This window comes from Sciurus vulgaris, assembly GCF_902686455.1.
Source record: "Sciurus vulgaris genome assembly, chromosome: X".
Classification (NCBI taxonomy): Eukaryota; Metazoa; Chordata; class Mammalia; order Rodentia; family Sciuridae; genus Sciurus; species Sciurus vulgaris.
The window spans coordinates 65,170,699-65,188,418 of record NC_136471.1 but is presented as its reverse complement, the minus strand read 5'-3'; the positions used below and the strand labels follow the sequence as shown (position 1 = coordinate 65,188,418).

The 17,720-nt window shown below is 32.1% G+C and overlaps 1 protein-coding gene and 1 long non-coding RNA gene across 10 annotated transcripts in view; one reads left to right on the top strand and one right to left on the bottom strand.

Moving 5' to 3' along the window:
- Window positions 1–17,720, bottom strand: part of LOC306650813 — a 422,453-nt gene that overhangs the window by 94,966 nt on the left and 309,767 nt on the right. The window lies entirely within an intron of this gene.
- The window catches only part of DACH2 (dachshund family transcription factor 2), a 556,457-nt gene that overhangs the window by 467,824 nt on the left and 70,913 nt on the right, over window positions 1–17,720 (top strand). For 6 of the 9 annotated variants that reach the window (XM_079123037.1, XM_079123033.1, XM_079123034.1 and 3 more), the window contains 2 exons: window positions 6,256–6,391; window positions 9,372–9,455. In XM_079123037.1, the coding sequence (XP_078979163.1) occupies window positions 6,256–6,391; window positions 9,372–9,455 (220 nt within the window). The remainder of the gene's footprint in view (window positions 1–6,255; window positions 6,392–9,371; window positions 9,456–17,720) is intronic. The other 3 variants (XM_079123040.1, XM_079123039.1, XM_079123038.1) reach the window with 1 other exon arrangement.

Genomic DNA, 17,720 nt, shown 5'->3' with positions numbered 1-17,720 from the left:
GACATTAGGCAAATTAATTAACCTTTGTCTTAGTTTGCCCTGTCTCACAATGAAATGGGAATGTTATTCATACCTACTTCACCCAGTTCATAACTTTAACATGATGCTAAATGGTGGGAGAAAACATATAACAAAGAACAGTATTTGACATATAATAAATATTCAGTGTGTATTAGCTAACATTCTTTTATTTATGTTTCACATTCCAGAATCCATGTAGAAATAGTCATAAGTAGGAATCAAGGGCTAGCCTGAGACAGCAGTAGCTTCATCTATATAGATTCTTCTGTGAATCTCTCTTATCTGTGCCAGGATCAAAGGTGTACCCACCATTGGATTCACTTATAGGTATTTACCCTCCTCCCTAGAGAGCATTTGTTTACATTAATGGCAAATTCCCAAAGGAAGGATTAGGGACCTGGTGAAAGGGATGCCCATTTTAATATCAAAGCTGACCTGATTTGTGCTCTATTTTAAATATCTTTGAAAATTTATATTTGGATGATTCAATCTTTAATTTGGACTATAGGCATCTACATGCCACATGAAAATACTCATAGACCTTTCTTCTATAGCTAATGGGTTGCATTAGGCACTCAATAAATATTTGTCGCACGAATGAATGAAAGCTAAGAATTCACTAGATGTTAAACTTTGGGGAGTATTTCCAACATAAACAATCATTATTGATACGGGCTTTAATTCCAAAAGTAGAAAAGACATTACAGGTTACAAACAAATGTTCGTAGTTGTTATTGTCCTTACTTTGCCAGACACTAGTTTGGGAATATTTCTATGCCAAGCACATAGAAGCTTTTAGTTCTGACTCAGATCCCTTTAGTGTTGACTCAGCTATTAGCATTTGTAGCTAATAACTAATATAGCCATAACATGAATTGGAAATTGCATTATGATCATTAGGCTTGAAAGACTATTAATCTTTCAATTATATCAAAATTTTACAAGCAAAAATATGTAAAACACCTGACCAGTATGAAAGTTTATTCCCTATTTCACATTTCAGAGTCTAATATGACATTTCCCCCCTGTATTTGTGAGACACTTTTTAATGTTAGTGTACTGTAGTTTTCTCTGATACATTTAAGATGTTTAAGTAGGAAGTGGTTATTTGGCTGTTTACCAATACCATCTGATTAGCTGTGTTTCTTGTTTCGCTGAGCAGCTGGCAATTAATGAATTGATAGGAAATGGTCACAAGGCAGTGGCATTAGCATGTGAACATCTGGTATTAAAATTAGTCAACACAGAGTGGGGTTTTGTGATAATTCAAATTCACTGAAAAATCACTACTTGAGTCTTATTTGAAGGTCTCTATGGAAAGACAAAGCTATTAGTATCTTTCTGAACATGAGATGAAGATACTTTGAGTGAAAATTGAAGGTCGTTTGTGTTTGTTTGTTTATTTGGGTGGGTGGCAGACTTCCAAGACCACAACATAATTTGGAAGCTATGCATTTTTCCTTGAATATCCATTCTCCTACTGTCAGAAGTAGGAGACCATTCAAATGCTATGAGCAGATATTATGTATGATTCCCTTTATCTCTTAGCTTCTTCCTAGACAAGCTGATCACATTGAAAAGGTCAGGGGTTTTTTGTCCAAACATAACAGGCCACAAATAGGGTGTGTCTATCAGTTTAGACTTTTCAATAGTTATGTGCTCCAGATTCAACTACAGTCTGACATCATTTCTTATGTGCAGTATTATGTTGCCTCTTTTAATTCAAGATTAATATTTTGCCTTCAAAATCACTATAGAATGAAAACTCCTAATATCCAGTTATATTTTCTGAGTGGTAAATTATTTAATTGCTCTTGGCGATGAAGTATTGTACATTCACTGTTTAAAACACATACATACATATATGTGTGTGTATATACATACACACACACACACACACACACACATATATATGGAGAGAGAGAGCAAGAGAGCAAGCCAGTTTTTTCCTGAGTTCCTAGAAAATGCTATAATTGGTGATTGTGGAACACAGAGTAATTCTTAAATTGCTTCATAATGACACACAAAGTGTCATGCTTTTATTAATAATGTTCAGAAATATGTATAACACACATGATAGAGTTGTTTAATACACATATATCAGTGCTTCATAAATTCTATGTATGCCATCATATTTCCAAAGAGGTAAAGGGATTTATTGATGTGAAATAAATGATCTCTATGAAAATGGTCAGTTGATACTTTAGTGGCAATAAACTGAATCTTAAACCAAATTGAGTGTGTTAAACCCTGTATGAAACTGCATTTTCTAAGAATTGCGCCTGTTCTTCATGAAGAAACAGTATACTTTCAAATGATTTAATATGATGACTGTCTCCTTTGACTATTTGTGATATATCAAGAAAAAGCAAATTGTATGATATAGAAGGTTAATATATGTTCTAATTAATAATATTTCTTGAAATATATAAATATGTGTTAGAATCTGAGTTGTTATTTAAGATAATTTTACTAATTGCAGGGGTAAATAGGAATTTGGTTGTCTTAGAACGTATTAAATTTGAAAATCTCCCTCCTTTGCTTCTTTGAATCTGGAGATTTCTGTGGTGTTTTAGAGGAGCTACAGCTGTTTTTGATGAGGCACAAATGAAATGCATGAAGAGTAAAAGGGTTGTAAAAGTCATAAATGCCACATAAAATGAAGTCATCAATGAGTAAAAATGATTGGGGTTTTAGATTTGCCATTTTCCTTTTTAAATGTCCTTATTGATTTGTTGCAAATACTGTTAACCCTGTATTTGGCAAATGGTGAGGACATTATTACTTGTGTTCTCATTTGTAATAAAACAGATTAACTTGCTGTGAAATTTTAACTAGGCTGAGACACAACAGTAGCCACCTAATGAACCAAAACATATTGCAGTTAAATAGCTAAATAGATGCATACTGATTATAGGACTGAAAAATGAATGTTTGCTTTCAAAGAAGACATTGTTCATAGAACTATCATTGTTTGAGTAGCAATTAAACATTCCAATTCTGCCCAGATTTTTTTAACACAACTAATTCTAAATCAAAATAAGACAGTGAACATGTCTAACATGATTTACATGGCAAAGTATGTCTGACCTCTAAGCTGCCTTAGGAAAATAATAATGAACTAAACTCAGATTAAATTTAGAAAGTGCAGGCTACAAAATCTTTGTTTCTAGGGGGGTGATGCATACTGGGAATTGAACTCAGGTGCACTTGACCACTGAGCCACATCCCCAATCCTATTTTGAATTTAATTTACAGACAAGGTCTCACCGAGTTGCTTAGTGCCTTGCTTTTGCTGAGGCTGACTTTAAACTCATGATCCTCTTGCCTCAGCCTCCCGAGCCTCTGGGATTACAGGCGTGTGCCTCCACACCAGGTTAGGCTACAAAAACTAAAAGCAAAATATTCCTTCATGTGAAATGTTGCTGTCACTCTTAATATTCGCTCTCCAAATCATGTTTTCAAAGTTAGTTTATTGTTTCATTTAATGTGTTGTTGAAAATGGCTAAGGAGTTTGAAGGTAATTTATTCAAGCTCATATTGTCCCATCTTGTGCTAATTTTATACATGTTGGGGAAAATACCTTATTTCAGCATTATATTTTTCTTATTATTTATAGTGTTTTCTATTTGGGTTGATGTTCTTCCAGTCTTTTTTAACTGAGAACAAGCTTTCATTTTTTTAATTAGGCAGAGTGGACAAGACAAAGTATAATTATCATTTATATCCTCTTGTTTTTCCAAACTGTTTATTGTAGGAATCACTAAAAAAGTTTCCATTTTAATTATGGAGGCATATAATACTGCATGTGAGATTCCTGTTGACCATTATGCAGTGATTTTGTTTGTTCAATTCTGTTTTTGCACAATAACTTCTGTACTCTTCCCTTATCTGTTCATTCAGACATCCATTGAATTGTGTATATATATATATGTATACATATATACATATATATATATACACACAATATACGTGGGTGTGTAGCAAATTTTCAGTGTTAGAATTCATTAACAATTATTGAATGCTTTTCATTTTATGCACGTTTTGTCATAAATCAGTGTGACTACATAACAGTTAAAAAAGTAAATGGGCTTCACATGAATTTTTTTTATCGTGCATGTGTATGTGTGCGTGAATATACTATCTAGAGAATATATTTTTAAACAGGACAACTTCAGTTGTATTTTAGAACTAATGAACGTCTAGTCTCTTCAAAAAATGAAAGGATGTGTGGTGTGAGGGATATATAGATCTTCCTGTCCATCCCATATTATCCCTCCAAAAAATTATTGGGAAAAGAACTTGATTCTTTTCTTCTGCATTATTTATATATTACTTTTCATTGTTGCTTACATTGTTACAACTAGATGTTTTCCTGTATACTTAAAACATTGATTTTAAGGCATGAAAACAGCTATAAAGTCTTTAAAGTGTACTGTATATTTACAATTATTGCTATTTAATTTGTACATAATACTGAATCTACTATACAAAAAGTCTACAATTCATTTCACTAAAGTTATTGAGTGTTAACTAAATGCTAGGCAATAATGTAATACACCATATAAAAATGAATATAATACATTGATGACTTCATTAGTGTTGTAATGCTGCTAGAACAAATTAACACAAATTCAGTGGCTTAAAACAATACAAATCTATTATCTTATAGTTCTATAGTTCAGAAGTCACACATGGGTCTCACAACATTAAAAGCAAAGTGCTGGTAAAGTTATGTTCCATTCTGTAGGTTTGAAGGGAGAACGTTTCCTTGCCTTTTCTATTTTCTATAGGCCACTCACATTTAGTGGATCAAAGTCCCTTTCACCTACCTTCAAAGACAGCAATATTGTATCACATTGATACTCCTTTTATGCCTCTCTCTTCTACTTTTAAGAAGCTTTTTGATCATATTGGGACCATCAAGATAATCTCCCTATATCCAATATGATCTCCCTATGTCAAACATCTCAATGACTTCTCTAAAGTTCTTTTCTTCATATACCATAGTATATTCACAGGTTTTGACAATTAAGATGTGGAATTGACATCTTCGGAGAAAGAGTGGCATCATTCTGCCTCTTGAAATGACAGCAAAATGCTCATAATAGTTAATGAAATAATAACTTTTAACTCTCAAGTCGTTACATTTGCATTAAACAAACATTGTTTTTCTTTAGGGAATTTATAAATTTTGGATCTTTCATGCAAAATCAATATGAAATGCACATGCACTTATTCAATAAACTAATTCTTAATGTTATGATATTTTGAATACTGATGTTGTAATTACAGATAATTAGAATTTTTAATTTAAGAAATGTATTATGGATGAATGAAATATTTTATAGAACAAATATTTTTGCCCTAGCATGTCTATCATTCATTCATATTTATTGCATATATGCACAGATATTGCAATTTGATTATTTTATTGATCAAATTAACTGAATCATGCAGTTTTATTCAATAATTTCTCATGCATAAATATGGTGAATAACTTCAGTGTTTTATAACAATGTTTATAACCTCAAAAGTTTTGAAAGCCATAGCAGATAGAAGTGTGTAAAAATATTTGCTCTTTATTCAAATTCATTGTGTAAAACTATACAAATCTAAGTGCTATTAAGGAATTGACAGGATCAGTTTGAAAACAAAATCATTGTGTTCTGTGACTATAAAACAATTAGTATAATTCAACACTAGTTCCTGAGGTCTAATAGATTAATTGCATATCATATCCATAAATTTTGTGCAGAAAAACTAAGAATGTACTAGATGCCACTACTTGTGAGTTTTTCCCAAGGCTCTCAACTCTTTACATCTGGGATATCTCCTTCCTAGTCAGATAGTAGTATCACTCTCTAGGCCTTGTTATGAACTTTATATCAGTCTAGAAACTTACAATAATGGTAACTTTTGCTACATACCTAGGTTGATATTTATTTATTACTGTTCTAGAAAAAGTATCGAAATTAACTTTTCTGGAGTCTCCTACATGTACTCAGAATGTCTCTGGTTCCTTTTGCCTTCTCTTACTTAACTCACAATATTCCATTAAATTCAGAAGAATGAAAATATGTTTTTGTCTAAAGATGTATATTTAAGACCAGGTACTGTGGATGTGCCTACTTTCAGGATGAGAAAGACAACATTTCAAATCCTATGGACTCAACCATCTTGAAAAACTTGGCATACACATGGAATTTCCTTTTATGTTTTATTTTGTGTCAGGAGCGGATCCCAGAGAGTCCTTCTCCTGCTCCCTCCCTTGAAGAGAGTCATCGCCCGGGGAGTCACACCTCCTCTCACCCCAGCAGCAGTGTATCCAGCTCTCCCTCTCAGATGGATCATCAGTCAGAGAGAATGGGTGGGTATTTTGCCTGAAACAAGTATTGGAAGATATTTGTTCAGGAAATTCCTCATTAGGCAATAAATAGGGGAGAAAGAAGCTGGAGGAGCTGACACTTTCTTAACATAAAATGGCTTTTTGAAGTGGTCACTTTTATTGCTGAAATAATATGACCAACAAAATGAAAGAAAGTGTCAGAAATTTGTTCTCTGCAAAGGCCTTTTTTTATTGTATCATACAATCTCATGGGAAAAGTATCATAGGATTGCTGGTAGAATATTTGTTAGTTCAAAGTTATATTGGTAGGTAAGAGCTGTTGCAGTATAATACACTAGCATTGTAATATTCACAGCATTTTTTGGAATAATGCAAGTTCAAATATTCTTTAGGCAGCTTTTCATTTAAGAGTGATTAAAAAGTGATTCAATATATTATATGCCACAATCTTAAAAATTATTTGGATCACAAATATTGAACATGTTTTTTCTGCATTTCTTTCTTTCTATTTTTTTTTTTTTTTTTTTTTTTTTTTGTACTGGGGAATGAACCCAGGGGCACTGAACCACATCCCTAACCCTTTTTTGCATTTTATTTAGAGACAGGATCTCACTGAGTTGTTTAGGGCCTTCCCTAAATTGCTGAGGCTGACTTTGAACTCAAGGTCCTCCTGGTTCAGCATCCTGAGCTGCTGGGATTACAGGTGTATGCTACAGTACCTGGTTGCCTTTCTCTACATTTCTTATTTTCTCAGAAATCTTATACCACATACACTATTCCAGAAAATTGCAGTACTATCAGACTAACACTAGATATTTAACTCTAGATATAATATCCTGGGTATGTTGTATAGTTACCATGAGATTCTTTATGATATGGAAAGGATTATTTCCCTGGCTACTCCACTGGATTTTTTTGAGATCATGGAATAATATGTGGAAAACACTTTAGAATTTTCAAGATTTAAGGAAATATGAGATAATAAACATTGCTATTCTATGTGGGTCTTTACCTTGACTGTTTATCATCTCCTACTATCAGATATCACTCAGGTATACAGAAATTACCAGATACATTCAGCTGTACCCATTCTCATTTAATATACAGTAATTATGGATCAACTGACCTAGGTAAACTCTTAATTAATTCTATACCTAAACAAATTAATTTCCTATATATCTGTTTCCTTTAAGGAAATGACATTTGCATTTTTTTTAGTCTTGCTATGGGGATGTTAGGTGTACTTTAGAGCTCATTATAGTGATTCCTTCCAGGAGGCTCTCCAAAATAATGTGTGTATGTGTGTGTTTTAAATTTTTTTTTTTTTTTTGCAGTACTGGGGATATGAACTCAGGGCCTTGTGCTTGCAAGGCAAGCACTCTACCAGCTGAGCTATCTCCCCAGCCCATATGTGTGTGTTTTAATGGGAAGAGATGAATTAACAGAATTTCAGAAGGCATTCAGTTCTGCATTTGTGCTGGACAAGGATGAAGGCAATTTTTTCCTTGTAGAAATTAACCCAAGTCTCACTTAGCCTGTCAAAATTATACATTGTGGATTTCTAGCCTCATAGTGAGCTCTGTGATTCTTAAATCTGGCTCCATATTATAATCACTGGTGGATTTTTCTACAACCATGGATATTCAGACCAAACAGTCAGGGTCTCATTCACTTGGTCGATAATGTAGCCTGGGCAGCAGTGTTTTGATTTACTTTTCATTATCTCCTCAGGGGATTCTAAAATGAATACAGATTTAAGAAACAGTGAGTTAGAGTTTGAGGCTTATGGCCCTGAGGGTGCAAGTTTAATTCCTGAAAGAGGTGACCAAGGTTTTTAGCCTTACTCTGTTCTATGAATACAGACTACCTGGTTGTTACAACTTTGTAACACAAGGGAGTCTAGGTAAGACAGGTAGCTACGCTGAATGATCACTGATGAATCAAGAAACTGAAGTTCACACTATGCTGTTGGAATAATCCTTGTATTGATGAATGTGCAAGAGAGTGAAAGAGAGGGAAGGGATATGGATATATGTATATATACATATATGTATATATATATTTATATGGATATATACACACATATATATATTTATATGGATATATACACACAAATATATATATATATACATACATAGGGAGAATGTAGATATATATTATTTTTTATTGAATGCTGGCTAAAAGCAGAGCACATAAAGATATATACTTAGTGAATAGATACAAGAGAATAGTTAACTTATGCTTAGAAGTAAAATCAAATATTTCCAAAGCATTGTAATATATTACAAAAAAATCTTAAAAACATAGTACATTTCTAATTCATATGAAAGTAATTAGATTCTATATGTATATTCTATAGTTGTTCATGCATAATAATAACTTAATCTATAAATAATAAAAAGTTCTGGTGCTTTTTGGATTTAAAAATAGTAATAGTTTGTATATAAAGTTTTAATAAAATATAAGTACACAGAATGAAAGAACAAACTCAGAAAATTAGCATTATTTTCTCTTCCAATATAGATATACTGTGAGAATGGCAATAGTTACCAGAAAGTTATATTTTATCTATTAATTTTTCAATATGTGATATTTGAAAAATCTTCCACAGTGAATTAAATGCAAAATTACCTTAAACTCATGATCTATTAAATGAATTATTTCCTGAAACATTTTGGGAAATATATTATTAATTATGGAGGTCAATAACTTGCATATAGATTTTAAAAGAGGAACATTTTAAGTGCTCTAAAGAACATATGTTGGCAAGTATATAAGTGCTATATATTAATTATACTTTAAAATTCATATGATTGAACATCTTATTAATTTTTAAATTATGTGATTATCATACTTATAACAACCTTTCTACAGTTACAGAAGTAGAAGTATATAAAATTCATATTGTTATTAGAGAATATTATCCATATATGTGATGCTCTTCTGCCTTTCTTTTGGGAATTTTGCATCAAAATTACTCAGTTACATCTCTTATTTATAGTTATGATGCCCAACAATAGAGAGGAACTAATTGTTGATCAGGATAATGGACCAACCATCAAAAAATTCCAAAGGGAAAATAAAGGTAAAATGATTTTTCCTTATTTGATGTACATATAAATATCAGATACTAACTCAATTAATATATCAGTTTTGTATATTGCATCCACTGTTCCTAATTCAGAATAATTCCATATGGCTTTGGATAAATTCTTTTAGTAGTAAAAAAGTTATTACCTGACGTTTGTTTATTAATATTATAATTTACCTATCAACCTGAAAAATGTCTGTGCATGTCAAAAATGTCACGGTAAACATTTTCATTGTAACTATTCAGAGATGTGATGCCTCTCTCTGTGTATGTATATGTGTACACATACATATATACACACATATGTATATTTATTATTTAAATTCTTCATGATTTGTTGTTATATTTACAAAAATCAAGTTGGTGTAATGGGGAAGAGCTGCTTTCCTCAACCCTCAAAACCAATTTTAAAAAATAAGTGAATTTGATCATTTCAAATGAAGTTCTTTTAGTCAGCTTTTTTGTTGCTGTGTCTAAAAGACCTAACTAGAGAAATTTTAAAGGAAGAAAAGTTTATTCAGGGGCTCACATTTTCAGATGGCTGACGCCACTACTCCGGGCTGAAGGGGAGAGAGAACATCATGCCAGAAGGGTGTGAAGTAAGAAAGCAGATGGAGACATTGCATCAAGAAGAGACACACTCACACACATACACACAAACACATACACACACACACACACAAGAAAGAGAGAGAGAGAGAGAGAGAGAGAGAGAGTTAGTTCTTTCCTCACCAGGACAAAATATAAGCCCCAAAGGCATGCCCCCAGTGACCCACCTCCACCTAGCTACCTCCACCCTACACCCTACTGGCCAACCATTATCACCTAGCTAATCACTATCAGTGATCAATGCACTGATTAAATTAGGGTTCTCTAAACCAATAATTTCACCACTAAGCTTTTTTGCATTGTCTTACTCATAAACCATAAAAAAAGCTTATTAGGTTAATCCATCAAGTATTTTTCTGCAATACAGGTAAATATGTCCTCAACATGGCTTTTTATCTGCCACGGTGCATGTGTTATCTCTGTATAGTACCCAGTTTAGTCTTAGGATATCTGTTTAAAGAAGGTAAGGAGAGTAAGAATTTCAAAATGATGCATTTCTGAAATGAAAACTGAATGCAACTTTGTTTAAAAGGTTATAAAGTTAGGAGAAAAGGAAAATATATAATCATATGTTATAGACCATGCATTATTGCTGTCATGATGAGTTAGATGGTAGTTAACATATAATTTATCAGATTGGCAGATGGTCTGACAATTTTAGTAGTTAGGGAATCTACTAAAGATACTCATAATATGTTGAAAAATATTCCATGAACTGAACAGTTAATGGAAATTTTTTTCTTTCTTCTCTAGGCTAAACTTGCTTCATAATTACCTAGATGAGCATTTTAGTCAGAATTTGGAATAGTGTATGATTTTAATTTCATTGATCCATGGTTGGTTTCCTTGCCACATGTTTAGTCTTTCCTTAGCCAGACACTGAAATGCTATACACTCTGGGGCTCCAAGATGCAAATGACTTATTTCAGAATAGTTGTCAGAATGGAAAAAGTCAGGTTTAGTATATTAAACTACCCAAATTCTTATACAGGTAATGGAATTCTAGTTAAAGATGAAATTTCATTCATAACCCAGAAACAATTTGTTATGGAGAGCTCTTTTCTACCATGCCATGACTATTTGAAGGAGAGCTTAGTAGTAAAGCACCTTTTCAAGGAAAATTTTAAGCTGTACATGACACATATGATTCCATTGGAACTGCAAACTCCATAAGTCAAAATGACATTTAGGACTGACCTGTGTGCTGCAGAGCTCAAGTATACACTGTTGTGTCTTATGAAAAATCAGCTGGAGCACTAGTACAGATGTATAGTAACTGATTTTCATAAACTACACAGTGGTGGTATATACTGGCATTTCTGAATCTCTTGCTGTGGAATGGCACAGTTTTATTCATTTCAATCAAATAGGTTGGTCACACATCGTGATGAGGACATTAATAAACAAGAGTAGTATATTAAACTGCATGCACCCCAGTTCTGGTGGAGACTTTACCTTTGTAAAAAAAAATTGTAGTTGTAGATGGGCAGAATGCCTTTATTTTATTTGTTTATTTTTATGTGGTATTACGGGTCAAACCCAGTGCCTCACACATGCCAGGTAAGCACTGTGCCACTGAGCCACAGCTCAAGCCCCAAAAATTTGTTTTTGAATGAGACTTTCTATGTCAAGTTTTATGCGTATATTTGGTATAGTTAGACAAAATAAATTTTACTACAATAGATTTTAGATATTTAAAGGGAACAAATTAAAGTAGAAATATCAACATTTATTAAGTATGACAAGTAAGCAGTTAATACAACTATGGAAAACATACGTTTTCACATCTGTTTTGAATAATATCATCATAATTTTAAAAATGATTTGTAGCTCAGGAAATTACAAAATGCCTGCTCTGCTATTCTGAAAAAAATTTCAGAAAAATGACAAAATACTGAGAGAGTATGCTTCATATAGTCCACCCCTTTCTTCACCTTGTATAGTGGAGTGACAGTACAATACATGTCTTAAATGATAATTCACATTTTGCATTGGATTTAATATGCATATATATAAAAGTATATATTATCTGGATCTCCTGATAGCAATGTTCATTTAGACTGCATCCAACAAGAATTATCAAACTGTCCATTTTAATTTCAAATCAAGTGTTTTAGTAAAACTGACTGGTCAGTTCCGTCAAGCCTTTGATTTTATTTTTCTACAGACTTTGTCAAATAAATTAACCAAATCAATTTCACATTATGACATTGTATTACATGGTCTTTAATAGCCAGCTCTGAGATTCTATAGAGTATAGAAATTTGGACTCTCCAATTTGGTTTCCCCATGTGGTGGCAAAGGCACAAAGCAAAACTGATCTCCCAAACTGCTAACAGGAAAATGGCCTACAATATTTTGTGTTTGCTATCAACTGTGTTTATTGAAAAATTTCTGCATACAAGATTGTCCACAGTACACTGATAATCAAATTTGGTATTATATAGAAACTGTAGAACAATGAATTTGTCATCCAGCCTATAACTTGAGCCCATTGCAATAGTACCTTTTATTGTTTTATTTTTGTCAAATATTTTAGTAGTTAATTATCATTATATATAATATTAGGGTTCATTTTGACATAATTATACAAGCATGGAATAAAATTAGCTTTAGTGCAGTCCCCAGAATGTCTTTTTATCCTCCTCCCTCTTCCCCTGTTCCCTTTTCTGTGTTATACTGATCTTTCTTTTATTTATCTATAATCTTTCAAGTTAGAGCATTATGAATATAAACAAAAGTGAAATCCACTGTGATATATTGATATATGTACATAGAAAAGTTAGGTCAGATGCATTATACTATCTTTGCCAATCCCATCCTTCCTCCCTTCCCTTCATTCCCCTTCATCTACTCCACTGATCTTGCTTCTTTCTTGTATTTTTAATCGCCCCTTATTTTGGATTATTTTTCACATGTCAAAGAAAACATTCAATCTTTGACTTTTGGGGATTGGCTTATTTCACTTAACATGATAGTCCACAGATCCATCCATTTACTGGCACACATCATAATTTCATTCTTCTTTAAGGCTGGGTAATATTCCACTGTGTATATGTACCACAATTTCTTTATCCATTCATCTATTGAAGAGCACCTAGTTTGTTTCCATAGCTTAGCTATTGTGAATCAACTTGCTACGAGCTGATAGGGCTGTGTCACTTTGTTATGCTGATTTTAGTCCTTTGGGTATATACAGAGGGGTGTGAAAGTTGGGTCATATGGTTGTTAAATTCCTAATTTTTTTGATGAAACTTTATACTGCTTTCCAGAGTGGTTGAATTAATTTGCAGTCACATCCAACAATATATAAGTGTACCTTTTCCCCAACATCCTTACCAGCATTTATTAGTTGTATTGCTTTCTTTGTTTTTTTGTTCCTTTTAGATACAGATGACAGTAGAGTGTATTTGGATATATTATACATATATGGAGTATAACTCACTCCAATCAGGATTCCATTTTTGAAGTTGTAAACGATGGGGATATTATTCATATTCTTGATTATTGGCATTCAGAGTGCAGTGAGATGAAGTCTCAATGTAATTTTGATTTGCATTTCCCCTAATTGCTAGATGTTGAGCATAATTTCATATATTTATTAGCCATTTGTATTTCTTCTTTTGAAAAATGTCCGTTTAGTTCTTTTACCCATTTGTTAATTGTTGTGTGTGTGTGTGTTTGTGTATGTGTTAAATTTTATGAAATCTTTATCTATCCTGGATATTATTTCCCAAGAAGTAGGTGGCAAAGATCTTTTTCCATTCTGAAGGGTCTCTCTGGCTGCATTCAATTGTTTCCTTTGCTGTGCATAGCCTTTTTAATTAGATGTCTTCCCACTTATTGATTCTTGGTTTTATAAATCAGTTCATAAGCTCCAGATGAACAGATAATGATTTTAAAATCCTTTGATTATAAGAATCTATATCTCTTTTAAAATATAAGCATTACAATATTTCTGTGTATGCAAATAGGGGACAAATTTCAGCTTAATAGATGTTTGGGGTTATGTATTGGCATTATAATAATTTAAATGTGCTGGATTCAATGAGATGTTTATTTTTCTTTATTCCTGATACTTTTAGTTATTCTTAGATAATCTATAAGATGTAACATTTCAGACTATACAGGTGTTTGGAAATGGTGGGTGACCTTGTTTACAATGGGAAATGTATTTTCTGAACTTTATATTATTTTCCAAGAGAGACTAATGTGTTGAATCAACTAAAATACAAATATAATTACAAATGATCTTCATGATGAACTTAAAATATATAAATGAAAGTGAAAGATATAATTTGGCATATTTTATGCTATTCCATGGTTCTAAATTAAAATGAGAAAACAAGAAACATATCTGACCACAAATTTTGTTTTAATTGCCTTTATATAAAACCTATTTATTTAGAAGCTGTTATAGAACCATTGTGTGTTAGAAAAAGAAAACAGAAATTTCTTGTAACCTGATCAAGATTTGTCCTAATAGCAGTATCTTCCATAACTATAATGTAATATCAAAGGCACAAAATTTACTTTTGTATTATACACAATTATTTATTAGTTCACCAGTTTATTGTGTTTTCATTGGTGTGCATATGTCCATCTATGGAATATTATCACATGTGTATATTTGTGTAACTACTACTATAATCAAGATATAGGATTATTCTATAATGATACGGTATCTCATGGAGTGGGGATATTGCTTAATGGTAAAGTAGTTACCTAGCTTGCCTGAGGACTCAAATTCAATCTCCAGTACTGCAAAAATCCAATCACAACAAAACAAACAAAAAACACAGGGGTATCTCTTCTGCTATTCCTTGTCTCACACACATTTTGCCTTCCTTAATATCTTACTTGAAGCCACTAATCAAATAGCCATGTCTGCAATTCCATAATTCTGATAAAACTCTATGAATGGAACCATACAGCATGTGAACTTTGGTGATTAGCGTTTTCCAGTTGGCAGAATTTCAATGATATCTGTCCGAAGTGTTGTCTGGGCCAATTTTCCTTTACCTTGCCAACTAGTATTCTACAGTATAGATGTAAAACAGTAACCATTTATCCATTGTAGGATGACTGATGGTTTCTGGCTTTGGACTTTTAAAAAGGAAGCTTCTGTGATCATTTATGAATAATTTTATGTCAATATAACTTTTCATTCCTATAGAACAGATCCTTAAGAGTGAAATTGCTGGGCCATAGAGTCAGTGTATATTTAGTTTGAGGAGAAACAAAATTTCTTAAGTGGCTGGCCATTTTATGTACCTAACATCAGTATATGAATAGTTCAGATTGTCTCCATCCTTGCCAGCATTTAATGTGGTCATTATTTTATTCTTGCTTTTAGTTGTTCTTAAGGTATGTGCAGTGATAGCTCATTCTGGATCAAATTTGGATTTTCCTAAATGGTTAATGATATTGGACCTCTCATACCTATATCCTCTTTGTTGAAATGTTTCTTCTGCCTTTTTCTAGTTTTGTAATTGATTTTTTTTTTCATTTTTGAATTTTCCACGTTCTTTGTATATTCTAGATAAGTGTCCTTTGTCAGATATGTGGGCTTCAGATATATTTGCCAGTTCTTTTTTGGTACTATATTTGTAATTATTTTTTTAAATTGGGGATTAAACCCAGGGGTACTTAAACACTGAGCCAAGTCTTCAGTCCTTTTTTCTTATTTTATTAGAGGTAGGGTATTGCTGAGTTGTTTAGGGCCTCACTAAGTTGTTGAGGATGACTTTGAACTCGCAATCATGCCTTGACTTCATGAGCTACTGGGATTATGTGCATGGGCCACCACACTTGACTGTAGCTTGTTTTTATATTCTCTTAAAAGGGTCTGATGTTCAGCAAAATTTTTTATTTTTCTCTACATAATAAATCTAATATATATGCATCTGTATATATGCACACATATATATGTACATATACATATATACACACATATGTATAAAATATATATTTCTTTTATGGTACTTTTGGTGTCAAATCTAAAATCTTTTCACCTTGTTCTTGGTCCTAGGGTTTACTCTTGAGCTTTTCTCCTTTGTTCCTATAAGTTTAAGGTTGATCCCTTAAGACTATGATCTCAAAATTGGTGGTGTTTGGTTTTGGCTGAGCAATTGTTTGTTGAAAAAGCTACTTTTCCTGTATTGATTTGCTTTTGTGTCTTTGTAAAAAAAAAAAGTCTATTCTGTTTATCTATGTAGCCATTGCTCTTTCTGGAATGCAGTCTTAATTATTGAAAGTACATAGTAAGATTTTTTTAAAACAGTTAATTATTCCTTCTACATTAGTCTATATTTTTCAAGATTGTTGTGGCAATTCAAGAGTCTGTGCCTTTCTATGTATTTAGAAATAAATGAGCATATATTTACAAATGCAGTCGCTTGGATTTTGATAGAAATTATATTAAATGTATACATTAATTTGAGGAGAATTAACATCTCTACTGTGTTTTCTTACAATTCAAGAACACAGATGTCTTTCCACTATTACAGATTTTCTTGGATTTCTTTCATCAGCAAAGTTTGCTTTTGGCATACAAGTCCTGTCCACATTTTATTAGATTTATGCCTGTTTCGGCTTTTGAACAGTTATAATTATTTTTGTATTATCAAATTAAGCTTCCCTATTTCTTGTCAATTAGAAATGTTAATTTTTATGTGTTGATATTATAAACTACCATTTTACTAAACTTTACTCATTAGATCCCTATGGAATTTTCTACATAGACAAGCCATGCCATGTACAAATGGACACAGTTTTATTTCTGCCTTTTTTACTTGTGATTTTTTATTTTTTTAGTTGCTTTAATGTGCTGGCTAGGCCATTCAGTATATGTTGAAGAAATCATGAAAGTGGATATCCTTGACTTGTTCCTGATTTTAGGAAAATAATTGTTAGTTCTTTAGTACTATATATGATGTCAGCTGCAGATATTTTGTAGATATCTTTATCAAATTGTATTTATTTATTTTTATTCCTAATTGAGAGTGTTTTCATGAATGTGTATAGGATTTTGTCAAATGTTTTTCTGTATATGTTGATAGAATCACTTGATTTTTCTTCTATGACCTGTTGATATGGTGAACTATATTAATTGATTTTCCAATGTTAATTGGATGTATACAAGGAATTCACACTTGATCATTAGGTATAATTATCTTTTATCCATTTTTGGAGTTGGTATGCTAAAATTTTGTTGGAAATTGTGACTCTATTATCAGGAGTGATACTCGCCTCTAGTCTTGTTTTTATAATGGTTTTATCTGTATGTAGTATAAGAGAATATTTGCCTCAAAAATCAATTTGGAAGTGTTTCTTTGTTTTTTAGAAGAAATTATGTTGAATTTATGTTATTTAAAAATATGCTTGGTAGATATATTAGTTGAAATCCTTGTTCATAGACATTTCGTTTTGGGGATTTACTTAAATTTTGGTTTCAAATTTTCTTAAAATTTATAAGACTACTCAGACTATTTTCTCATGTTGAGCAAGTTTCAGTAGCTTTTCCTTTTTGAGGAGTTGCTGTATTTCATCTAATTTGTAGAATTTATGTGTTTATTTTTTTTTTAAATTTTTGTGTCTTCAGGGTCTTTAGTAGTATCTTCTGTTTGAATATTGATATTGGCAATTTGT